Source organism: Geotrypetes seraphini, chromosome 3, assembly GCF_902459505.1.
Source record: "Geotrypetes seraphini chromosome 3, aGeoSer1.1, whole genome shotgun sequence".
NCBI lineage: Eukaryota > Metazoa > Chordata > Amphibia > Gymnophiona > Dermophiidae > Geotrypetes > Geotrypetes seraphini.
In genome coordinates this window covers 144,603,940-144,631,057 of record NC_047086.1, presented here as the reverse complement: position 1 = coordinate 144,631,057, position 27,118 = coordinate 144,603,940, and the positions used below count along the sequence as shown (strand labels likewise).

At 44.5% G+C, this 27,118-nt stretch overlaps 1 protein-coding gene across 4 annotated transcripts in view; it reads right to left on the bottom strand.

Moving 5' to 3' along the window:
• LOC117357948 (WAP four-disulfide core domain protein 3-like) overlaps positions 1–27,118 on the bottom strand; it is a 138,939-nt gene that overhangs the window by 68,225 nt on the left and 43,596 nt on the right. For 2 of the 4 annotated variants that reach the window (XM_033939230.1, XM_033939233.1), the window contains one exon: positions 3,084–3,233. In XM_033939230.1, coding sequence (XP_033795121.1) covers positions 3,084–3,233 — 150 coding nt within the window. Of the gene's footprint in view, positions 1–3,083; positions 3,234–5,895; positions 6,017–10,600; positions 10,870–27,118 lie in introns of those variants that run through there. The other 2 variants (XM_033939231.1, XM_033939232.1) reach the window with 2 other exon arrangements.

The window sequence follows — 27,118 nt, the reverse complement described above, 5'->3', positions numbered from 1 at the left end:
AATACAAACTTACCCTCCCCACCCCTTCCTTTTACCAAACCATGCTGCTGAGCAGTACAAGCTAAATGCCGAGCTGCCCATTCTATTCCTAAGGGCGGCTTGGCATTTACCTCGCACTGCGTGGCAGTGTGGCTTGGTAAAAGGGGGGATGGGGTTGATTGTGAGCCTTCCAGGGTCAGAGAAATACCTATAGTATCTGAACTAACCTGCTCAGATAGCCTTTAGGCTTGCAGGTGGTAAATAAGAAATTAAAAAACTAAATAAATATCCAGGTCTACTTCAGTTGGCACTGCTGGATGAATATTGCCTGGACAGATTTTAGCGAGACTTTTTTGGAGGAAAGCCACTTTTGTTCCCAGTATAGTAAAACTATACCATTTAAAACCAAACAAAATAAATATACACCGGGGGACTGATTATTACACTTTTTTCCAAATTCTGTACATGGCACCTTAAGTTAGGGTTACCAGATTTTTTTCTTTTAAAAAAGAGGATGTGTGGCTTCACCCCGTTCCGCACCTGGCCCCATTCTACTCCCCCCCCCCAACTCTCGCCCCACACAAACCTCATCTCTTCAGGGCCACATATGGAGGGTTTCTGCACATATGCAGATGCAATGTGCATGTGACTTCATCGCATTGCAACCATGCACACGCAGAAGTCCTCCAGATGTGGGCCCGGGCAAACTGCTTGGTTTTGAAAACCTGACCAGACACCTTGACAGTCCTTCCAAAAAAAACATGTCTGGGTAAATCTGGACATCTGGTAACCCTATCTTTAGTTGTGTGTGCAAATTGGTGCAGATAATTGGCAATTAACACATCATAATTAATGACAATTGGCACTAATTAGAAGTTATGTGCACATACCGTGATTGCCATGGAAATGATTACTCGCAATTGGAAGAATTGGGATCGCCTTAGTTTTCCTTTCTGGTGGGCGCGCTTATGCTTAACTTATAAGTATAAGAAAATTAATGCTGACTTGCTGGGGCATAATAAGATATTCAAATTGGGTTGGGGTCCATTGACGTCTTCTGTAGATTTGTTATAGTTGCCCTTTATCTTTATCTTCCATTGTATTGCACCCACACATCCGAGGGGGGTAGGAATGGGAGGGGGTGTATATCTTTTGTTTTGGTATTATTCCTGATGGTAATGATGGATGAGGGAGGGAATTTTTATCTTTTGTATAGATTCTGATTATTATTATTATTTGTATGTAAATTGAATTGCACTTTTTGTTGGCATTAAAAACTAAATAACGTTTAAAAAAAAAAAGAAGTTATGTACCCAACTTAGGTTACTGATGTTGATAATATTCATGTTTCTTTTTTAAATAATTACATATATCTCACTATTACTATTGTTCTCAAAAGCCTCTGAAACTTTATACAGTATTTCAATTTTTTTTAATATACCTTTTCCTTTCCCCCTTTTTTTTATTTCTTCCATTGGAACATTTTGTAGGAAAGGGTTAATATGTTTTTATATATGATGCTTGTTATGCTTTTTATTGTATTATATATTACTAGTATTTTAGCCCGTTACATTAACGGGTGCTAGAATATATGTCTTAGAAACATAGAAGAAGATGACGGCAGAAAAGGGCTACAGCCCATCAAGTCTGCCCACTCTGCTTACACACCCCCTATCTATGCCCTAATGACCCAATTTCCTTATCTTGACCCTCGTAGGGATCCCACTGGGTATCCCATTTATTCTTAAAGTCTGGCACGCTGTCTGCCTCGATCACCTGCACTGTCTTTATTTCTGTCTCTCTCTCTGTCCCGCTGTCTTCTTTCTGTCTGTCTCTCTCCCTGGCCTCCTTTGTCTGTCTGTCTTTCTGTGTCTCTCCCTGTCCCTGTGTCTTTCTTCTTTTCTTTCTGTCTCCCTTCCTCCCGCAGGTGCTAGAATATATATCTGTCTTTCTTTCTGTTTCTCTCCCTACCCCTGTCTTTTTCTTACTGTCTCTCTTCCTCCCGCTGTCTTTCTTTCTTTCTGTCTCTCTCCCTCCCTGGCCCCCTTTGTCTGTCTGTCTTTCTGTCTCTCTCCCTGCCCCTGTCCCTGTGTCTTTCTTCCTATCTCCTTCCCTACTTCCCTGTGCAGCAGCCGCAGCATTCCCTCTCCCTCCATTTCCCTGTGCATCATCATTTTTTCCCTCAGTCTAGCTTCTCCTGCCCCTTCTACACTCACTACTTTAAACTTCGGCCCGGCCTTTAGGTCAGGAGTTTCACGGGCTGACCGTCACCCGCTGCTGGTGGCTCCGTGCTCGGCCACCGCCGCCTACAGCAGCCGCGGCCTGCAGCCACCAACAGCCGCCGTGGTCTGCAGCTGCAGACAGCCGCCGTGGCTGACATCCGCCTCAGGGGAAGAGAGAAAGAGAGAGAGATTTGCGCTGCATGTGCACTCCTACCTGCAGTGCCCTACAGCGCACAGAAAACGGGAGCACGCAAGTGGGAGTGCGCATGCGCGGCTTAGGGTTTTATTATATTAGATGTTGATATTGACAATAAATAAAATTTCATAGAAAAAATAAAAGGTTACTGATGTTACCTCTTAGGCGGATACATATTGTAATCAAGAAGGTTAAAAAATTGAACTAGTAGATTAAGGAATCTTGACTGTTTACCAACCAGGCATTGTAACTGTAACATTAGAAAGTGATTGTAACAGAGGTTAATTAAACCATTTTAATTTTCTTTCAACAGATCAAAATGTGGTGACTTTCATTCTCATTTGGATAGTTGTTTGCCCCCAGATGGATGAACAGATTGAGGTTGGCTCTTAGGCATTGGTGGAATAAGGCATTATGACATCATATAATCTCAGTTCTGGAATGTTGCTACTCTTTGGGTTTCTTCCAGGTACTTGGGACCTGGATTGTCCATGGAGGGAAACAGGATGCTGGGCTTGATGAATCTTCGGTCTGTCCCAGGATGGTAGTTCTTATCCTTTTTTTAAGAATTGTTTTACAAACCTCTATTGGTTCAAAAGCTGTACTTTTTTTGATAAAATTGCATTCAATGGGTATGGGTACTCTCTGAGCATAGTGCAACCTAAGTGCAACATGGACACTCTTACCTTGCACAGGTTTCACGCACTGGAATTTGCAGTTATACTTGCAACACTTATCACCCCCAGTACAGTTACCGTCACTGCTGCACAGAGAGGTTTGATTTCCACTTGTACAAGATAGCCCATCTAGCTCCGAAGGGCAATCGCCATGGACATCTAAAACAAAATGATAACATTATTTTAATAAGTCTCTCTATTTGCCTGCAGAACAGAAAATGAATAAATAAGCACTGCAAAGCTAGAAGAAAGATTATCTTTTATTCTTGCTATAATCTGATTGCAGAAGATGCACAAAGATACTAAACCAGTATTATTCAGTGCTGTGTAATGAAATATTGAGTCCAGCATTAAGCTGTACCCTATCCCTTTACTTTAATACGATATTCAGAGATATAACTTGTTAAGTAAACACTGCTGAATTTAGGAGGTCAATTAATATCATTCGGGTCAACACATACTTTCTATTTGTGCAGTTTGACTTAACCAGTTATCTTTAACCACTTAGAACATCAGAACTGTCCAGTTAAAAGAAGAAAAAAATACTTCCAATCCCACATCTTTTTAGATGTTTAACTTTTGGTCGGCATCAAGTATTTTATCTCTGTGGCGACAGGAATACTATCGTAGTGTCATCAATGATCAATGCAGATGGTAACAGAATTTCAGAAGCAACCGGATTTGGTATTTTTTTCATATTTGGACCTATTGGCATACATCCGGGAGCAAATCAATTTTAAGCACATAATTAGATGCTGAATAGCATCACTGATGGAATTCGGAGAGGGGGAGGGGGAGAACATTATCAGCATGAAATTTAAAATTGAAAACCTAAACACTATAGGAGGTGGCAGATCAGTATTACGTAGATATTAAAGAGTACTGCTGATAGGTCTGAATCCTGTGAAATATATCCAAGTGAAAGCTCACTTTTTCGAGGTTGCTTTCAGCTCCTAACTCCTACTCTCCATCTGATACCTATCAGTCTCTCTGAAAGAAACTCCCCAGCCACTATCTATCCCATTTGTTCTGTCTGTTCTAATTAGATTGTAAGCTCTTCTGAGCAGGGACCATCTAATATTACATGTTGAATGTACAGCGTTAATTACGTCTTTCAGCACTATAGTAGTAGTACTTATATCCAAGCTGTTGATCAGATCCTTGATGAGCACAAAATCCTCTGTGTTTAAATTCAGGTAAATACTATGATGAATTGTGTCAAAAGCTGCCATGAAATCTAAGTATGATCCAAACAGACTGGGGATTTTCAATTACAGTCCACTCGAATGGGCAATAGTTTCAAAATAGAACAATCTAAGTATATCATAAAAATGATGCATTCCTAAATCAAAGCCAGTGTCCCCAAGTCAAAGAGAGAAATTAATAAAGTTTCTGTAGAATGTTTTGGTCTAAAACCAAACAGCAGGAACAAGGATAATATTAATATCAAAGTGGAAAAAGTAAAAATAGCAAGCCGATGAGAAGATAAGATAAAGGTAAACTTTATTCACTTATCTCACTCCAGATTTTTATATGTTCGTGCATATGCCTCTGGTGCAGCCCTGGATGAAACATGGTCGTGCCGAGCATCTGCTTTTAGAACCTGGAGCGAGATTTTGAATAAAGTTTACCTTTATCTGCTCAGTTTGATTTTGGAACAAAACATTCTACAGAAACAGTGGCTCTTGTCAGCTGAAGAGAATTATTTGTCAGGTACTTATCTTTCATCACTTGCACTTTATATATAGGTATTGTCTTATCATATTTGTTCACTATATGGTCTACTACATTATAGCATTAACTTATTTATTTTTCTATCTATTTCTTTATTATTAGGTGGGTCTTTAGGAAGTGTATGTATTTATTATGCCTTCATAACCCCTTCTCCTTGGTGTAAAAGTCTATTTTTCTTTGGGAGTGTGATTTGATTTATACACTTATCAATTTATTATGGACTATATGATGTATGAGGCTATTCTCATTTAGACTACAGTCTGGTGCTGGTCACCTTTTGAGATATTGCCTGAGCCAGAGGTTCACGTTGATTCATCAAGGGCTCATACTGATGTCAATTATTTATAAATTTATAGATTTGCCTCACTCCTCTAGACTTTTTTCTTCCAAGGACCAGGTGTGTTAGCCAATTCCTTAGTGTTGATGAAAGGGGGCCATTGCATTTTGGGGTCCTTTTATTAAGGTGCGCTAACCGATTTAACGCGTGCTACAGATTAGCACGCGCTAAATACTAAGGCATCCATTATATCCTATGGGCATCTTAGCATTTAGCGCACGTTAACAGGTACGGAATCAGAGGATGAGGCTCAGGCTGGAAGGAGTTTAGATATCCTGGAATTAAGTAGTTCAGAGAGATTCCCAAAACAAGAGACTTCCAGGAGGGATATACTTAGGGAAGAGGACTTCAGCTGAAGTAAAACCATAGTACCTTAAGAGAGGATCAGGGAACCAGTGTGCTCCAAAAGGTCAAGGTAGGAAAGAATCGGAATTGTATGCAGAAAATACTTGTTTGGGTGTATGTCCTGAAAGGACTGAAGAAGTTGATACTAGTCATTGTATTGAGCTAGGCTGGGAGCCAGTCCTGGGAAGAGTATATTAAAGATTGATACATGTTAACTCAGAATAAAAATTTTCCTTTTGTTTGAAAACTCTGCATTTACAGCTGTTTTCTGATATATCTACCCCACACTCTCAGTCACATTACCACACAGCTAAAATATAGCCTTGTATTGGTCCCAGTGTGTCTAACAACAGTCTTTCTTCCAATCAACAACCATCTCAGCTTGGCCTGTAACTTTGTGCTCACCTTGCGCTGTTGTCTTCCCATACAGAGAAGCATATATGAAGAGGTTAAGAAAGGCCAGAAGAGGGAAGATGCCACTTGCTGTCTTCATGGTGCTTTAAGGAGCTAAAACTGAATCCTGAGAACTGGCCGGACTGCAATTTATACACTAATGCTAAAATGCCCGGAGCTAGAATGGGATGGGTCAATTTACAATGACAGATCAGCACTAGCACTCGTGATACATTTCAGAAGTAACCTATTTCCCAACACACCTGAATTAGGAAATCTATAAACCTAAAGTACCGTAATCAATGAAGTGTTTTTTTGTTAGATTCAGAGGCAGGGAACGTATCATCCGTTCTGTAACTTCTATCTTAGAGACCAGCTCAATCACTATCCTGATTCATTCTTTAGTAATCTCCCATTTAGATTACTGCAATTCACTCCTCAACGGTCTACCCCAAAAAGAAATCCGACGCCTTCAACTAATACAAAACACGGCAATAAAACTTATCTATAAACTAGGCAAATATGATCATGTAACTCCCCTTTTCAAAAATGAACATTGGCTTCCCATCACTCACCGTATCACCTATAAAATCATCATCCTAACCTTTAAAACTAAACTCTCTCATCTTCCCCTATTTCTAGATAAACTCCTCATTCCTCATAGTTCCCCACGTACATTAAGATCAACAGATCAAAACCAATTATTCATCCCATCCATAAAAGAATTTTACAATACACGAAAAGTAAATTTTGCAGTAACTGCCCCAACCCTCTGGAACTCCATACCACTGTACCTCCGCAACGAGCCACGAATTGACAAATTTAAGACAGGACTAAAAACCTTCCTCTTCCGCGATGCATTTGATATCATATAGAGTCTCACTTATTCCCTCTTTTGCAAACATTAAATAGCTCTGATATTATGACCCCCCCTCATGTTTTATCCTAACCCCACTATCACCTTTTTCTATCTCCAATATGTAACTTTTAACCTTCCCTCCCTTCCACCCTCACTTTCCAGTTTGTCGTGTAATGTTATTTATGTTCACACAATACTATTAAATTAATTATATATATACTTTTACTGTTATTTTTTTTTTTCTTTTCTATCCTGTAATCTTAATGTAAACCAGCTAGATATTAATTTGATGGTTGGTATATCAAAATCAATAAACTTGAACTTGAACTTGATGATTCCTATTCTTATTTCCTTATTCTTATTTGCAAAGTTCTATTCCTTTTGTTCTTTTCTAACGTAGGGTTTGAATTGTTTTTTTAAATTGGTAAATGCACCCTTTTATTCAAAGTAACAGAAAATCCAGCCTGTTCAAATATTCTATATATAGTGGTACCTCGGAATCCGAATGCCCCAGAACTCAAACGTTTTGGAATCCAAACTTTTTTTATAGTAAATTTTGCCCCAGAATCTGAACTCTGCTTTGGAATCCGAACACCCTGCACATTGTATGTGTGTGTTTCTGCCCCAGAATCTGAATGCTGCATTGGAATATTTGTTAATATTTTACCTTAAAATCCTGTGTATTTCCTGTTAAAATCCAGTTTCTATTATTTTCAATGGGAAAAATTGTCTTGGAACTCGAACGCTTTGGAACTTGAACGGGGTTCTGGAACGGATTAAGTTCGGATTCCAAGGCATTAGTGCTGCCCAATTCAGGAAAAAAAATTTCGATTTGATTAAATTCAGCCTATTGAATCGATTTTACGATTTGATTCGATTTTCCTGCCCAATTGGGTGTTTTTTTAAAACATCCTGGTGGGTTTATTTTATAACTTCTTCACTCCCTTTCCCTTCTCCTAACCACACTGGCGCTGTGGTGTAAACAAACAAAGACGACTTTTCCTCTCTCTGTTAAATCCTAGCTCACATTTGCGATCTAACACCAGCTCTGGCAGGATACACATTTCAAATTTGACATATTGTAATCACAAAACAGAAAATAAAATGATTTTTTTTCTTCCTTTTGTTGTCTGGTCCTTATTCAAATCTTGTTGGTCCCAGGCTCTGGTTGTCTACTGATAACTTGATTGCCAAGGTCTCCTTTCTCCGTGCTAACCATCCATCTGCCATCTCTGTCTTCCCCTTCCGTTTCCCCTCCCTCTCCCAGAGGTCTGGCATCTTTCCTTTTTTTCATCTCCATCCACAGATCCACCTTTTCTCAACTACCCTTTCATCCAGCATCTCTCCCTCCTTCCCCACCACCCCAGGGTCCACCATCTCCGCCTTTCTTTTCCCAACTATCCTCCTATTCAGTATCTCTATCCCCCCCTCCACACCATCCCTTGTGTCTAACTTCTCTCCCTTTCTGTTCCTTCCCTCCCTAAATCCCATTGCCCATCATCTCTCTCCCTCTCTATTTTTGACCCATTATTTCTTCCCCCAAAGTCCAGCATATGCACATCTCTTTGACCCTCCCTTCGTGTACTTCTACACCAGGGCCCATTCTCCTGAAGGTCTGTCTGATAACGCCATACACTTCATCCACTTTTCCTGCAATGATTTTAACTCCTTTGAAAATAACTCTGTTTGACCTTCAAATCAGGATGTCACAACTTCCTCAACATCTTTATTACTTGAGAACCGCTGTCCACAGAGAGATTTCTTTAAAACTCGGAATAGGAAATAATCCGAGGGAGCCAGGTCAGTACTGTATGGTAGATGGTTCAGTTCCTGAAACCCACATTCTCGGATAGCAGCCTGTGATTGTCATGACATGTGCACTGACGCATTGTCGTAAAGAAGCAGCACACTTGCTGTGAGTTATCCTTGTCTTTTCTCCTTGACTCCTACAAAGCGATCACTGTGTTGGCGCAACTCTCTGTGTAAATAACAAAATGTCCAACAGGACAGACAACCCACTTCCATAGCTTTTCAGTGATTTGGGTTACTCTGGCATGTTAGCTGGACCGAGCTTTGTTTTATCCCAGACCTGTCTGTCATCTGTGAACATATATGCCACAGTGACCCCTGATGCAGGCGTTCCTCAGATGCCAAAACACAGTGCTGTGTCAGGTCCACAGCTTCTGCTTGTCCTTTTCTGAAATAAACAAGTTGGTTTTACATGAGTGATCTTCAGTGGAGTGTTCATTGTCCGTTCCCACTTCCTTTTGTACTGCAACTCTCTGTGTGGCATGAACTCCAGAAGCAAAATTCCTTCATCATCCCAGAAGACAGTTGCCATGACTTTGCCTGCAGATTTTTGTGTCTTGAACTTTTTTGAGGTGGGGGATGGACTTGTGCTTCTACTGCATTGACTCCATTTTGGACTCAGGATCTCTGTGTTGGACCCAAGTCTCATCTCCAGTCACCAAACGATGAAAAAAATTCACTTGGTTTTCACAGAGCATCTCCAAGTTCTCCTGACAGCATTGGAGCCACGTGGCCTTCTGAAAAGGTATCAGTATTCTTGAAATCCATCTTGCACTAACCTTGGACATGCCCAACTTTTCATGAACTAATTATTTTCCAAACTGTACCTGTGGCGATGCCCATTTCTTCAGCTATTCAGGAACCCTTAAACTGACTTTCTTGCACATTTCTGTGGAAGTTGCTTCCAAAGGCTGTCCAGTGTGAGGGTCATCTTCAACGGACTCTCTACCTCACTTAAACTGCTTGCTCCAAAATTTTACTTTGCAGGATGATGGGATAGACTCACCATAAACTGCAATCATGTATTCATGGACCTCCTTTAGCTTGTTTCCTTTCTTTTGTGAGAAATTTTATCACCAAACAGTACTCAAAATCTAGCAGTTTCTTACTTGATTCGCACAAGCACTGTCCTGACATCTATCTCGTGGAATGATACTCAAACTGAGCCACACCTGTGCATGAGTAACTTTGAAACGTTACAACATGCACAGACTTGTTTCAACATGCTTACTACTTTCTTTCATATTCAGGTAGATAAATTATTGAATGCCCCTAGTATCACCCCCTATTTCTCCTCTAGAGTACACATACTCTGTTCTTCCAGTCTCTTCACGTACATCTTTTGGTGCAAACTCCCTACCATTTTCATCACCTTCCTCTAGACTGCATCTAGTCTTCTTTTATCCATAGCCAGATATAACCTCAAAACTGAACACAATACTCCAAACTTGTTCCCGTGTCATTCTGTACTTTAAACACCACTACCAGGCTACATCTGGGGGCTGATTTGCCAGCCCTCGGGTTTCTGCTATTATGCCTCTCTACCCAGGCTCATGCTTGAAGGACAATGCATTTCTGAATAGACAAAAGAGAATGCATTTGAAAATGCTCACAACTGTTGACCCCAATGAAGTCTAAAGGTAGGCTAATGCTAATGGATATCATTGGATATTGGTCAGCAGTATCATGCCCTACCTGGGAAGATTTTGGTGGCTCTCCTTCAGCTCATTAGAATCCAAAGTGGCTCCAGCTTGAAAAGTAATGAAGACCACTGATCTACAAGGTTTAGAGATTGCTTTATCCTGAAATAACCTTGTGTTCTACACAGTCAAGTTTTTTCCAAGAAATTGGAAGCAGGAAAAAAAAGGATGATGCAGAATCCTTGAGCTTTGTTTGGGAGTTCTCACTTGAGAAACATCAACCCCCCCAAAAAACAAACAAACATACATGAAAGTCCAAAACTTTGAGCAATGAAGTTAGTAAATAGTACATTTAGTCGTAAAACAAATCAGAGAAAATATTGCTTCACCAAATAGCACAGTTACTTACCGTAACAGGTGTTATCCAGGGACAGCAGGCAAATATTCTCACTGATGGGTGACATCACTGACGGAGCCCCGGTACAGACCACTTTAAAAGTGCATCGCCACTTTAAGAATTCAAAAAGTTTGAGATAGTCCAAACCGCGCATGCGCGAGTGCCTTCCCGCCCGATGAGGTCACGCGGTCCTTCAGTTAAGATACGCCAGCCAAGAAACCAACCCGGGGAGCTGGGCGGGTTGTGAGAATTGGCTTCCTGCTGTTCCTGGATAAAGCACAGTTACTTACCGTAACAGGAGTTATCCAGGGACAGCAGGCAGCTATTCTCACAAGTGGGTGACGTGATCCAACGGAGCCCCGATGCGGACGCCTCACAAGCAGACTTGCTTGAAGAAACTCGAAGTTTCAATTCGCCCGCACCGCGCATGTTGTCGCACACCCGGTATTGGCTAGTCAGAATGGCTACCGGGTGCTGCGCACAAACACAGTTCCTGGACGTGCCTTCACGAATTGAAAGGCCCTGCTGGTGCTAATAATGTCAGGACACACAAAAATGCTCAGGATATCTGAGTTTTTAAAGATAGCACACTTTATTTAATACAGTCACTGTGCTCATGTCCCAAATCAAAAAGTAAAAGAAACCAAAAGAAAGCTCAGTAGTCCAGCTTACTTCAGAGCTAAACATGAGCAGCCCTTTCCTCAGGGTAAGCCTTTTTCAGATAGTCCTTATTATTGAAGCTTAAAGTCAGTTTGTTATAGTAAGCACACTGTGTTAGCCTGGGTGTATCACAGGCTTCTCCCCTTTTAAACCAGCCAAGCTGGTGGGGGTGGGGAGTTGCTGAATTCACTTAATTAACTTGCCAGAGAATGGCCCCTCTATCCCAACCTTGGATCTTTGTGAATTCAAACCCCACAACTCCCACTGGAAAACAATCAGTAGCTCCTTATCACAAAAGAAAAAAGGAAAAACAAAACTCAAAACAGAGTTCACAGTCCTTAGAGTTTCTTTAGGGTGAGCCTTAATAAAAATGCTCACACACACACACAGTCCCAGGTGCCTCAAAACACCAATCAGTTTTGAAAGAGAAGCAAAAACATAGAAAAAAAACAACTTAACTTTCTTCCATGCATTCTTCTCCAGGCTCACAGGTAATATCCATTGCTTCCTCAGGTAGGCTTGCCAAAGGGAAATTACTCAGGTCCTTCATCTCAATCTCCTTCCCTTGCTGAGCCACGGGAGCAGCACCTGGCCATGAGTCTCCTTCCAAGGTTGGATCCAGACTGAATCTTCCCAGCTTGGACTGCTGGTTATGACCAGATATGAGAAAGCCACGCCCTATCCTGAAAGGGGAATGGGTTGGCTTTTGCTGAGCCTTCTGGTGTTGCTCAATTAGTCTCAGGAGCTGTGTGCTAGCTTGATTAAGAGCCTGCCTACCAGAGTGCTTTTTAGCAGGGACTGTTCTAGGTTCAGGGAAGTTCTCAAACTCATCCTGTTTCCCCTCCCCCCAGGGCTCCTGCTCTTGGGCACTCTCATCAGGGCTAGAATCCTGCTCTCCACTGTTAGCACTGCTGCTACATTGATCAGCCCTTTTAAAGATTAGGGGTTTTTGTATTTTCACAGGCACAAACTTGACCTCAGTATCGGGTTTGTGACAATGTGCGAGTGTCTTCCCACCCGACATCGGGCGCGTCTCCTCAGGTCAGATAGCTAGCAGAGAAGCCAACCCAGGGGAGGTGGGTGGGATGTGAGAATAGCTACCTGCTGTCCCTGGATAACACCTGTTACGGTAAGTAACTGTGCTTTATCCCAGGACAAGCAGGCAGGTATTCTCACAAGTAGGTGGCTTCCAAGCTAACCAGAATGGGATGGCGGGGGTGTTGGCAACTTAGGAGAATAAATTTTGTAATACTGTTTGGCCAAACTGTCCATCCCGTCTGAAGAAAGTATCCAGACAATAATGAGAAGTGAAGGTATGAACCGAGGACCAAGTGGCAGCTTTACAAATTTCCTCAATAGGTGTAGATCTGAGGAAAGCCAAAGAAGCTGCCATTGCTCTGACCTTATGGGCTGTGACTTTATTGTGAAGAGGAAATCCAGCCTGGGCATAGCAGAATGAGATACAAGCCGCCATCCAATTAGAGATGGTACGCTTAGAGATAGGACGTCCAAACTTGTTCGGATCAAAGGAGTCAAAAAGTTGAGGAGCAGTTCTGTGCGATTTGGTGCGTTCCAAGTAGAAAGCCAAAGTCCAGAGTATGCAGAGCTGATTCTCCAGGGTGAGAATGAGGCTTTGGAAAAAACACTGGAAAAACAATGGATTGGTTGAGATGAAACTCCGAGACCACTTTAGGAAGGAACTTTGGATGAGTGCGAAGAACCACCTTGTCATGGTGGAACACTGTAAAAGGTGGATCCGCAACCAAAGCTTGAAGCTCACTGACTCGTCGAGCAGAAGTGAGGCCAATGAGAAACACCACTTTCCAAGTGAGATACTTCAGATGAGTCTTGTCCATTGGTTCAAATGGAGGCTTCATCAGTTGAGTAAGAACAATATTGAGATCACAAACCACTGGAGGCGGTTTGAGAGGAGGTTTGACATTGAAAAGACCTTTCATGAATCTAGAAACCACATGATGAGCAGAGAGAGGTTTCCCTTCAATAGGCTGGTGGAAAGCAGCAATTGCACTAAGATGGATTCGGATTGAGGTAGACTTGAGACCAGAATGAGACAGGTGCAACAGATAGTCCAAAACTGAAGATAAGGAGAAACGATGAGGCTCCTTATGATGAGAAAAGCACCAAGTAGAAAATCTAGTCCATTTTTGGTGATAGCATTGTCTAGTAGTAGGCTTCCTCGAAGCTTCCAAAACATCCGCACAAATTGAGAAAACTGTAGAGGAGCTATTTTGAGAGGAACTAAGCTGTCAGGTGGAGAGACTGCAGATTGGGATGAAGTAGAGATTCCTGATGCTGCGTAAGCAGAGAGGGAAAATTGGTAGAAGGTATGGCTCCCTGCTGCTGAGTCGAAGTAGAAGGGAGTACCAGGATTGTCTGGGCCACCGAGGAGCAACCAGAATCATGGTGGCATGGTCGGACTTCAGCTTGACCAGTGTCTTTTGAATGAGAGGAAATGGAGGAAACACATATAGAAAGAGATTTGTCCAGTCCAGAAGAAAATCATCTGCCTCGAGGCGATGAGGAGTGTAGATCCTGGAGCAGAACTGAGGCAGCTTGAAGTTGTGGGGAGCTGCAAAGAGATCTATCTGAGGCGTGCCCCACAGAGAGAAGATGTGATGAAGGGGCGTGGAATGGAGAGTCCATTCATGTGGCTTTAGAAGACGACTCAAGTTGTCTGCTAAGGCATTGTCCGCCCCCTGAATGTAGACAGCTTTGAGGAAGGTGTTGTGGCGAATTGCCCAATCCCAAACTTTCAGAGCTTCTTGACAAAGGGAGGCAGACCCTGTCCCTCCCTGTTTGTTGACATAATACATTGCGACTTGATTGTCCATGCGAATGAGGACTACACGGTCGTGAAGCAGATGCTGGAAAGCACTGAGAGCATTGAAAATCGCCCTGAGTTCCAGGAGATTGATGTGACACTGACGGTCCGTACTGGTCCAATAGCCTTGAGTACGGAGACCATCCAGATGAGCCCCCCAAGCGTAAGTTGAAGAATGGAGGGGCGTGTGAAAAAGTAAGCCTCTGGATAGATTGGAAGAGAGCATCTACCAGCATAGAGATTGTGTCAGAGCAGGAGTCACCTGGATGTGTCGAGTCAGAGGGTCGGAAACCTGCGTCCATTGAGATGCCAGGGTCCACTGAGGAATTCTGAGATGAAGTCTGGCAAAAGGAGTCACATGTACTGTGGAAGCCATGTGACCTAGAAGAACCACAGTGTGTCTCGCCGAGATGGACGGGCGAGAGGAGACTGAATGACAAAGATGGAGAAGAGCTTCCAGACGTTGTTGAGGAAGGAACACTCTGAGTTGGACTGTATCCAGAACAGCTCCGATGAATGGAAAAGTCTGAGAAGGCTGGAGATGGGACTTTGGAAAGTTCATTTTGAATCCCAGACTCTGCAGGAACCAGATAGTCCGCTGGGTCGCTAGGTCGACTCCCTGAGATGTGGAATCCTTGATGAGCCAGTCGTCCAGCTAGGGAAACACCTGAAGACCATGGTTCCTGAGCGCTGCGGCCACCACTACCAGACACTTGGTGAAGACTCTGGGTGACGAGGCCAGGCCAAAAGGGAGCACTCTGTATTGATAATGTAGATCTCCCACCCGAAATCTGAGGTATTGACGGGAGGCTGGATGGATGGGAATGTGAGTGTAGGCCTCCTTGAGATCCAGAGAGCATAACCAGTCGTTCTGCTCGAGGAGGGGATACAGAGATGCCAGGGTCAACATGCAAAATTTTACTCGGACAAGAAATTTGTTGAGCACCCTGAGATCCAAAATGGGGCGCAGATCGCCCGTCTTCTTCGGAACAAGGAAGTACCGGGAGTAAAATCCCTTGTTCTGCTGAGCCAAAGGAACTGGCTCGATGGCACGGAGCTGAAGCAAAGCTTGAGCTTCCTGAAGAAGAAGGGCGGTCTGGGTAGAATTGGAAGGATACTCTCTTGGCGGATGTTCCAGAGGAACTTGATGGAACTGAAGAAAGTATCCCTCCCTGACGATGGAAATGACCCAGAGGTCAGTGGTAACAGCTGTCCATCGGTAAAAATGATGGAGACGACCTCCGATAGGGGGAAAAACGGGAAATGGCAGAACGACTGAGGTTATGCTCTTTTCCAGACAGTCAAAAAGGCTGAGGAGCCTTAGGAACAGCAGGTGGTTGAGGCTTCTGCTGCTTCTGTGGATGTTGCCTCTTGACAGGCAGGTTCGAAGCAGCCGGTGGAGAATATTAAAGAAAAGGCTGCTTCCGATGAGGCGAGGCATGCCTGGATGAATGCTTCGAAGAATGCCTCGATCTATGATGCGAGCTGTGCCTGGAAGCAGGCCTCGACAATCGAGGAGAGCATGTCCCCGCCAAAGCCCCCAGAGAATGGATAGGGCTGGAGGCTGTGGAACGAAGCAGAGACTGTTGAGCGGAAGTTCCTTGAGGCACTCGCAAAGACTCTGCTCCTTGCATCGAGTGCACGGGTTCCAACAGAGGCATGGGCAAAGACTCTGCTCCTTGCGATGCATGCCGAGCTGCCAGACCAGACACTCGCAGAGACTCTGCTCCCCGTAGAGAGTGTGCATATGACTGAGGCACAGGAAGCGGCTCGACCTCGCGGGAGACCTCCGCATGCCCAGGCTGGATTTGTGAGAGAAGCTTCGGCCCCATGGTAGTAAAGAGCTGAATGAATTGCTTCTCCAATAAGATCTGGAACGAAGCCGGCAAGGATGGATCCGCGTCTCCAACGGGACCACCTGCACAGGCTTCGTGCTCCCTCGAGGCAGTGTGAGTGCTTGGACTTAGAAGCCTTGGGCACTTTAAGCACTACCAGGGGAATGGGTTGCTGCGCAACCTGACCTGAAGAGACAGAGGAAGGCACTGCAGTAGGCGTCGAAGACATAGCCGGTACAAACGAGGCAGGTTTGATGAGGCTCAGAGCTGAAGGTGTGGAAGCCTGGAGCGCATCAGATGATGTCGAAGGCGAAGCACCTCTCGAGGACAAAAGCTCCATCGAAAACTCCATACCGAAAAGCTGCTCCCACAAGATGCAATAACACTTGAAAGCACGAGGCTTAAGTGCTGAGCAAGGCCGGCACGATTTCGGGAGATGTTGAGGCCCAAGACACCGAAGACAGTGTCGATGAGAGTCCATTAGGGAAATCGCGCGCTGGCACTTGGAACACTTTTTAAAACCGGTTGCAGGCCGTGACATAGGCTGAAAAAGCTCCGCCACAAGAAAATAAAGAAGAAAACCGGCAATTCTGAGAAAAATAAACCCAAACCCGCGGACAAAGAAGGCACAATTGAAAAACACTTCACGCAGAGTCAAAGACGGACTTCTCGGCTCTGCGGAAAAATAAGAACTGAGGAGACGCGCCCGATGTCGGGCGGGAAGGCACTCGCGCATGCGCGGTGCAGGCGACTCGAAACTTCGAGTTTCTTCAAGCAAGTCTGCTTGTCAGGCGTCAGCATCGGGGCTCCGTTGTATCACGTCACCCACTTGTGAGAATACCTGCCTGCTTGTCCTGGGATAACACCTGTTACGGTAAGTAACTGTGCTTTATCCCAGGATAAGCAGACAGCATATTCTCACTGATGTGTGACCTCCAAGCTAACAGAGATGGGATGGTGAGAGAGTTGGCCAAAGGAAATATAATTTGAAATACATAATGGCCGAAGTGCTCATCCCGTTTGGAGAAAAAATCCAGACAGTAGTGAGAAGTGAAGGTATGAACTGAGGACCGACCATATGGCAGCTGTAAGAGGTCCGAAATGGTATAGATCTAAGGAAAACAACAAAAGATGCCATAGCTCTAATTCTGAATGCTGTGACACGACTTTCTCATGTCAGGCCAGACTGAGTAGAGCAGAACGAGATGCGGACAGCTAGCCAGGTGTAAATCATTCTCTGAAATACAAGATGCCCTAATTTGTGTGGATCAAAAGAAAAGTTAGAGAAAAAGTCGCTGAGACTTTGATCGGTCAAAGTAGCAGACCAAAGCCCAGTTACAGTCCAAAGTATACAAAGCAGGTTCTCCAGTAGGAGAATGAGGTGTAGAAAAAAACACAGGCAGAACAATTGACTGAGTGAAAAGAAAAGTGACAACTTGTAGAAGAAACTTTGGACATGTACATAGAACCACCTTGGCATGATGAAAAACCGTGAAGGGTAAATCTGGTACTAATACATGTAACTCACCGACCCTCCAGGTAGAGGTGAGAGCAATAAGGAATAACACTTGCCAGGCAAGAACTAAAGAGGAACCGCCAAAAAATGGCTGCAAGAACTAAAAAGAACTACAGTAAGGTCCCAAACGATATGAAGGGACTAGAGAGGTGGTTTCACAGGGGAAAAAAACCCTATCATAATCCTGGAAACCAAGTGAAAAAGGCTACAATAGGGCCCAAACGACAGATGAAAACATGAGGTGTGATTACATATTAAAAATCCCTGTCATGAACCTGGATACCAGATAATAACCAGGAAGAGGTTGACCCTCGACTGACAAAGGGAAAAAATGCAATAGCACTTGAAAGAGTCTGAGAGATAAAACTTGAGACTAAAAGCAGACAAAAGAAGAAAAGAATTCATGAGCAATTCCACTACGTAGGAATGTAGATCATGAAGAGAAAGAAGACACCAAGAAAAAAATCCAAGATCACTTGTAATGGAAACATTGTAAAGTGGCTGGTCTCCTGGAAACATCCATAAGATAATAAAGAGGCTGAGAAGAACGCAGCCCGAGAAAAATCAACTGACAATAGAAATCAGAGCAGATTAGAATGAATTAAAGACTTCTAAGTCGGATTGAACCGAGTATGGAATATCCACAGAGGTACGGGCTCTCTGAAGCTAAGTTGAAGGAGAAGGGAGAACCCACGGAGCCTGGGCCACCATCGAGAAAAAAGACGTACGGTGGCTACATCTCTCTGGAGCTTGAATAAAATGCTCAACAGGAAAAGAAGTGGAGGGAATGCATACAGAAAACATGCCCTTCCAATCCAGGAGAAAAACAGCTGCTATCAGACGAAGAAGGAAGGAAAGTCTGGAGCAACTAGTGATTGCAAATTGACACAAACAAGTCCACTTGTAGAGTGCAAATATACAAACTAGAGAGCTGTAGAGTTGTCTGCTATGGAAGTCTGTTCCCTTTGAATACAGACATGCAGCAAGAGCAGATTGCAAACTGTTGTCCAAGTCCATATGTGCTGGGCCTCCTGACACAACAGGAGAGAGCCCGAGCCTCCTTGCTGGTTTATGTAGTACATAACTACCGGATTGAATGTGCAAAGGAGGAGGACTTGAAGGCAGAGTAGATGATGAAAAAACCCTGAGGATGAAGGAAAAGAAAAAAACTGACTAAAAAGTCAGAAAACTGCGAGAGCAGGAAGGCAGCGAAAAGAAAATTTTTCAACAGCCGTTGAAACGCAACTTCTTAGCTCCATGGAAACTAAGAAACTGAAGGATTGCGCGCCCTCATCGGGTGGGAAGGCACTCGTGCATGCGCGGTTCGGGCAATCCCAAACTTTTTGAATTCTTAAAGTGGCGATGCACTTTTAAAGTGGTCTGTACCGAGGCTCCGTCAATGACGTCACCCATCAGTGAGAATATGCTGTCTGCTTGTCCTGGGATAAATATAATTAAACTCTGGAACTCAGTCAAGTTCCTAAAAGGCCATAAACCATTGCTAAGATGGACTTATGAAAACCATTGTTTGTTCTTGGGATAAGCAGAATGAAATTAAAAAATGGAAACGCACAAAAACAACCGAAGCTTGGAACAAACACAAAGATGATCAGAAGAAATGTCACAAGGCGGTGAGGGATGCCAAATAGGACTATGAGGAGAAAATAGCGCAAGAGGCCAAAAATTTCAAACCCTTCTTTAGATACGTAAAAGGGAAAAAAACCTGCAAAAGTGGCGGTGGGACCGCTGGATGACCAGGGAAGAAAAGGGTACATCAAGGAAGACAAACAAATTGCAGACAGACTAAATTCCTTTGCGTCTGTCTTTACGAAAGAGGACACCGCAACAATACCAGAAGCAGTAAAAGTGTTCAAAGGAGTAATAGAGGACAGCCTCACCACAGTAGAAGTGGACTTGGACCAGATATACCACCAGATCGATAATCTTAAAAGCGACAAATCCCCTGGACCTGATGGAATTACCCAAGAGTCTTAAAAGAACTGAAGGTTGAAATCGGAGAGCTTTTGCAAAAACTTGCCAACCTGTCAATTAGAACTGGACAGATACCGGATGATTGGAAGATAGCGAACGTCACGCCAATTTTCAAAAAAGGATCAAGAGGAGAACCGGGCAACTACAGACCTTTGAGTCTTACGTCTGTCCCTGGAAAGATGGTTGAAGCACTCATTAAAGATAGCATAGTCTGGCACTTGGATACACACGACCTGATGAGAGCCAGTCAACATGGCTTCAGGAAAGGGAAATCATGTTTGACGAATTTACTTCAATTTTTTGAGACCGTGAACAAACATATTGATAGTGGAGAACCAGTAGACATAATATACTTGGACTTCCAGAAAGCGTTCGACAAGGTTCCACATGAGAGACTTCTCAGGAAACTACAAAGCCATGGAATAGAGGGAGATATACTAAGATGGATAGGCAATTGGCTGGAGAACAGAAAGCAGAGAGTGGGCATAAATGGGAAGTTCTCAGACTGGGAGAAAGTGACTAGCGGTGTGCCCCAGGGCTCGGTACTTGGGCCCATCTTATTTAATATTTTCATCAATGACCTAGAAGAAGGAACATCCAGTGAGATAATCAAGTTTGCAGACGACACAAAGCTTAGCCGGGCAATCAGATCGCAGAAGGATAGCGAGGAACTCCAGAGTGACTTGTGTCAGTTAGAGAAATGGGCGGAGAAATGACAGACAGTGGCGTACCTAGGGTATGTGGCACCCGGGGCCCATCATTTTTTGACACCCCCCCCCCCCCCCATGTAAAATTTTTTTTTTTTTTTTTTTTGCAATAACCATGAAATGGAATAAATGGTCAGAATAGAAACGGCACCAAAAAAAAAAAAAAAAGAAACAGGCAGTGAAAATTTTCTTTTATTGAACCTCATTTATGTAACCATTATTCCAAACATAACATAACATAAATTATGTCTGAATTGTCATGACATCAGAAGTACATATGGAGTAGTTGCAGGTGATGCTTGGGACAGTTCTGATTATGTTAGTTTGGTTTTATGTGTTTTTTGAATAGAAGGGTTTTTATTTCTTTTTTTAAGGTTTTGTAGTTTGTGGTCGAGGTCAATAGGTTGTAGAGTTGGGGGTCAAGTGTTGCAGCTCGAATGGCTAGGAGGTTGTCGAACAGTTTTTTTCTTTTGACGTTTTTGGTTGGAGGGTATGTGAATGGTGCGTGAGTTCTCCTATGTCTGTTTGAAGTGGATTGAATTATTTAGCTGAAGAAATTAGTTACCCCCCCATTCCACACACATTAATTCTCTTCCATTTTTGTTCCCATTATAAAAAAACACTGATAAGTTCCCAGGAAAAAAATACATTAAAATAAGAAGTGAAAACAAAGGCCCCTACAGATGAGAACATAACATAAGAATAGCCTAACTGGGTCACACCAATGGTCCATCATGCCCAGTAGCCCATTCTCATGGTAGCCAATAGTGCTGCCCGATTCAGAGAAAAATATTTCATTCGATTCGATTCACCCTGTTGAATCGATTTTTCGATTAGATTCACTGTTAATGACACCGCTTTTTAAGTTTAAACAAAGTATAACAATAAATTTCACAACAACAATAAATTTCACAAAGTACTTAAAAAAAAAAATCACATTTTTCCATTAAAGCAGTTCTGGAGACATTTGCTTGAACAGTCTTTTTTCCCAGTCCATAAGCAAGCAATATGAAAAAGATTTCCTTAATTATCTACTCAAACATTTTTGCTATTTACTTTCATTGTACCTAGACTATTATTCAGTAGAAAAAATTTAGTTTGTTCAATCAAGCAGAACATTCACTCATAGAAGTCCAATGTCCACACAGGATTTGATTGAACAAACCAAATTTTTTCTACTGAATAATAGTTTAGGTATACTGAATAGCAAAAATGTTAAAGCCACACAGAAAAGCAGTAAAAGTCAATAGGTTCTCCAAGTGGGAACAACCTGATGTCTCAGCACTTGAGGAAAAGACCACATAATAATGTTTATAAGATAAATCATATAAATGATTATACTGAAGCAGGGTGTCCTCAGCGTGAGAGGTAAGCGAGAGGAGAGAATTCTCCAGTGCTTTACACAATAAGGCTCCTCTGCCTGCAGTGCACACCATCATAGGACACCTCAGGTGTGCTCAAATTAATCAATGTGATAAATTAAACAGTGATAAACAATTGGTCAATCACAAGAGTGCAAGATCAAACAGGTTGTTCCCACTCAGAGAACCTATTGACTTTACTGCTTTTCTGTGTGAGTAGATAATTAAGCAAATTTCTGATAGCCTACAGAACTGATTCTCACCTTCCATCCCCAGCCCCCAAGACTTACCAGACCCCCCCTGCCGATGCATTTACTTACTGCCTGAACTGGATATTAAATCGTGGGGAAGAGAGGAGAAATGCGGGGAAAGAGCCAGCCAAAACTAGTATTTGTTGCTGCTGAGTGCACCAATCCAGGGCAAGCAGACGCTTCCCCCATGTCTTAATAACAGACAATGGACTTTTCCTCCAGGAATTTGTCCAAACCTTTCTTAAAACCAGCTACGCTATCTACTTTTAACATAACTTCTGGCCACTTCATTTTTAAGCTTAGATCTTTCCTTCCAAACAGAGACCTTGCTAGATGTCAAATACAGCACAAGGTAACTTCACATGGACTTAACTGTGCAGGAAATGAATCTCCTCATACACCCACCATATAGTGCAAAAATGTGCAAAGGTCTGTTTTTTTCTTTCGATCACTACATAGCCTAATGCCACACAAGCAGCGCTGTTACAAACATATTCTGAAGGTCAATGCTAAGGTTGACAAAGTTTCCTTCCTTGGACCAGAAGGAGATACTGACAAACCACTGGAAGAGATTCTAAAACAACTACCCAGAAATAACACCCAAAGACCCACTCAGTGTGTGAACCAGTTGAGTGGAGTGGACTAACTGGGGGTGGAAATGGGCCCAGAGTTTGCTCAGCAGAATTTCCCAGACTACCTCTTCCTCTCAACACACTGACATGCTACCACCACCACCAACACTAGGAACACCTCACCGAGTATGCCAGCAATGCTTATAAACTTTATAAAACACATTATTATATTTTCTTATAAAGCATATATTTTAACTGAACTCAGCCTTGCCATTCACAAAAATAGAAAAGTTCCCATTTCAAGCTGTCTCATGTACACTTTTCAAATCTAACATATTGTAATCACAAAACAGAAAATAAAATTATTTTTTCTACCTTTTGTTCTCTGATCAATATTCAAATCTTGTTGGTCCCAGGCTCTTGTTGTCTTGCTTGCCAGGGTCTCCTTTCTCCGTGCTAACCATCCGTCTGCCATCTCTGTTCTCCCCTTCCGTTTCCCTTCCCTCTCCCGGAGATCTGGCATCTTTCCTTTTTTTTGTCTCCATCCACAGATTCACCTTTTCTCAACTCCCCACCACCCCAGGATCCACCATCTCTCCCTTTCTGTTCCCAACTATCCTCCTATCCAGTATCTCTATCCCCCCTCCACACCATCCCCTGTTTCCAAGTTCTCTCCCTTTCTGTTCCTTCCCTCCCTAAATCCCATTATGCACCATCTCTCTCCCACTCCTCTGTTTTTAGACCCATTATTTCTAACCCCCAAAGTCTGGCATATGCACGTATCTTTGAACCCCCCCTTCCCTCTCTCCCTCTGTGTACTTTTACACCAGGACCCCCCTCCCCCGAAGGTCTGTCCCCCCTCCGAAGGGTTACACCCCACCCCTGAAGACCTGCACCCCCCCGAAGGACTTTACCTCCCACCCGAAGGTCTGTCCCCCTCTGAAGGCCTAAACCCCACCCCTGAAGGCCTGCACTCTCCCCGAAGGATTGTACCCCCCACCCGAAGGTCTGTCCCCCCCTGAAGGCCTGCACCCATCCCGAAGGCCTGCACCCACCCCGAATGCCTGCACCCACCCCGAAGGCCTGCACCCACCCCGAAGGCCTGCACCCCCGAAGGCCTGTCCCCCCTCTTGAAGGCCTGACCCCCCCTTGAAGGCCTGCCTGCTTGTCCCCCCTTGAAGGCCTGTCCCCCCCCCCCTTGAAGGCCTGCACCCCCCCTTGAAGGTTGGCACCCCCCCAAAGGCCTGCACCCCCTTGAAGGCCTGTCCCACCCCCTTGTAGGCCTGCACCCCCCCTTGAAGGTTGGCACCCCCCCAAAGGCCTGCACCCCCTTGAAGGCCTGTCCCACCCCCTTGAAGGCCTGACCCCCCCTTGAAGGCCTGCCTGCTTGTCCCCCCTTGAAGGCCTGTCCCCCCCCCCCTTGAAGGCCTGCACCCCCCCTTGAAGGTTGGCACCCCCCCAAAGGCCTGCACCCCCTTGAAGGCCTGTCCCACCCCCTTGTAGGCCTGTCCCCCCCTTGAAGGCCTGTCCCCCCCTTGAAGGCCTGCACCCCCCCTTGAAGGTTGGCACCCCCCCAAAGGCCTGCACCCCCTTGAAGGCCTGTCCCACCCCCTTGTAGGCCTGTCCCCCCCTTGAAGGCCTGCCTGCCTGTCCCCCCCCTTGAAGGCCTGTCCCCTCCCTTGAAGGCCTGCACCCCCTTGAAGGTCTGCACCCCCCCCGAAGGCCTGCACCCCCCCGAAGGCCTGTCCCCCCACTTGAAGGCCTGCCTGCCTGTCCCCCCCTTGAAGACCTGCACCCCCTTGAAGGTCGGCACCCCCCCTGAAGGCATGCACCCCCCCTGAAGGCCTGTCCCCCCTTGAAGGCCTGTCCCCCCCCCCCTTGTAGGCCTGCACCCCCTTGTAGGCCTGTCCCCCCCCCCTTGTAGGCCTGTCCCCCCCCCTTGTAGGCCTGTCCCCCCCTTGAAGGCCTGCCTGCCTGTCCCCCCCTTGAAGGCCTGCACCCCCTTGAAGGTCTGCACCCCCCCCCCCCGAAGACCTGCACCCCCCCTTGAAGGCCTGCCTGCCTGCCTGTCACCCCCCTCCCCCTTGAAAGTCTGCCTGCCCGCCCGCCCGCCCCACCCTGAAGGCCTGATGCCCCGACCCACCCCGAAGGACCATTCGCCCCCCTGGCCTCCCCGCACTACCTATGAAGCAGCCGCAGCAGGATCGCGACGCGACGTCAGCTATCTTTGCGCTGCTTAGGAGCTGCTTCCTGCGCCGCGGTCCCGCCCCCTCCTCTGACGTCAGAGGAGGGACGGGACCGCGGCGCAGGAAGCAGCGCCCAAGCAGCTGAGGGATTGCTGACGTCGCGATCCTGCTGCGGGCTGCTTCATAGGTGTGCTGGAAGGTCAGTGGGGCGAGCGGTCCTTCGGGCGTGGGGGGGACTGAGCGGCAAGGCCGGGAACACCCCCTCAGGGCTGGTACCCGGGGCGGCCCGCCCCCCCCGCCCCCCCCTAGGTACGCCACTGATGACAGATGAAATTTAATGTGGAAAAGTGCAAAGTGATGCATTTAGGCAGAAAGAACAAGGAGCACGAGTATAGAATGTCAGGTGCAACTCTGGGTAAGAGCGAACAAGAAAAGGACCTCGGTGTACTGAAACCCTTGGCACAATGCACGGCAGCAGCAAAGAAAGCAAATAGAATGTTAGGCATGATAAAGAAAGGAATCATGAGTAGATTGGAGAAAGTTATGCCGCTTTATAGAGCAATGGTCAGACCACACTTGGAATACTGTGTCCAACATTTGTCTCCAACCTAAAGAAGAATATAAAACTGCTGGAGAGGATGCAGAGACAAGCAACAAAGCTAATAAAAGGTATGGAGAACTTGGAATACAAGGAACGACTTAAGAGATTGGGATTGTTCTCCCTTGAGAAAAGGAGACAGCGAGGGGATATGATCGAGACTTTCAAAATACTGAAAGGAATCGACAAAATAGAGCAGGAAAAAAAATTATTTACAATGTCCAATGTGACACGGACATGAGGACATGGACTGAAGCTAAGGGGGGACAAGTCCAGGACAAATATCAAGAAGTTCTGCTTCACGCAACGAGTGCTGGACAACTGGAATGCTCTCCCAGAGGAGGTTATTGTGGAATCCACCGTTCTAGGATTTAAAAGCAAACTAGATGCACATCTCCTTACGAGAGGCATAGAGGGATATGGGTGACTAAAATTACGCCAGGTGCGGATCGCCAGACTTCATGGACCGAAGGTCTGATCCGGAGATGTCAGTTCTTATGTTCTTAATTTACTTTTTTAGGATCCTGGCAGGGTAGCAAAACAGGTAAAACAGTATGTGATGCTTTAGAACCAAAGGTTGAAGTATATTATAAGGTTATTTAGCAGCACTACCGAGAAAGTAAAGCAACCATTTAATACCCACATAGTTCAGTATATACATGTTTTTCATGATCTTTCCATCACAATTTTTTCATATTTGTGGACCATATATGTACATAATTTCTTCAAAGATGGAAGCTGGTTTGTGCCAAATACAGTATTTCCAAACACTCAGAAGTAGGTATAAAGCAATGGATTGACAGTATAATCAAAGAAACATTTTTCTGGTACATATTTTAAGTCCAGAAATACAAATTTCATAATTTTATAGTTAACAGTAAAATTTCAGATATTCTACCCCACACGAATGCAAGGAGTCTAAAGAACAAGATGGGTGAATTAGAAACTATGGCACAAAAAGAGCACCTTGATATCATCGGCATCACGGAAACATGGTGGAACGAGGAAAATGTCTGGGACACTGTGCTACCGGGATACAAGCTATACCGCAGAGATAGTGTGGGTCAAAAAGGTGGGGGCATTGCCCTGTACGTCAAAGAGGGAATAGAGTCTGCCGAAGAGAACACGCTGGAAACAAAGAATAAGTTAGAATCTCTATGGGTCAAAATTCCAGGAACAAATGGAACGGAAATGAAGATCGGCATCTACTATCGACCCCCAGGCCAGTCCGAAAAAATTGATGAAGAAATGAAGGCTGAGATTAACCTCAACTGCAAGGGAGGAAATACAGTTATCATGGGTGACTTCAATTACCCGGGGATAGACTGGAACCTAGGCACCTCCAGCTGCAGCAGGGAAACCTAATTCCTGGATGCAGTGGGCAATTGCTTCCTTGAACAACTTGTCAAGGAAAACACGAGAGGAAATGCAATTCTGGACTTACTTCTAAATGGACTACAAGGACCGGCGCAAGATGTAGAAGTAGAAGGGACGCTGGGAAGCAGTGATCATAATATGATCTGTTCAATCTGGACACGGGGGTGAAACAACGATCCAGAACGACGGCCACAGTGCTGAACTTCCAAAAAGGGAATTACGAAGGGATGAGACTCATGGTGGGGAAGAAGATTAAGAAAAGGATAGGTGCTGTAAAAACGCTAGAGCAAGCATGGTGCCTTTTCAAGGACACAGTCACCGAGGCACAAAATCTATATATATACCGCGTATCAACAAGGAATCCAAATGGAAAAAGAACAAGGAACCGGCATGGCTCACTGTACAAGTGAAAGAAGCAATCAGAGACAAGATTTATTTTAAAGTATGGAAAAGATCAAAAACGGATGAAAACTGGAAAAAGCACAAGCAACATCAATGCAGGTACCATAAGGCGGTAAGAGGGGCCAAAAGGGACTACGAGGAAAAAATTGCCAAGGAGGCGAAAAACTTCAAGCCATTCTTTCGATATATTAAGGGGAAACAACCTGCGAAGGAAGCGGTGGGGCCGTTGGA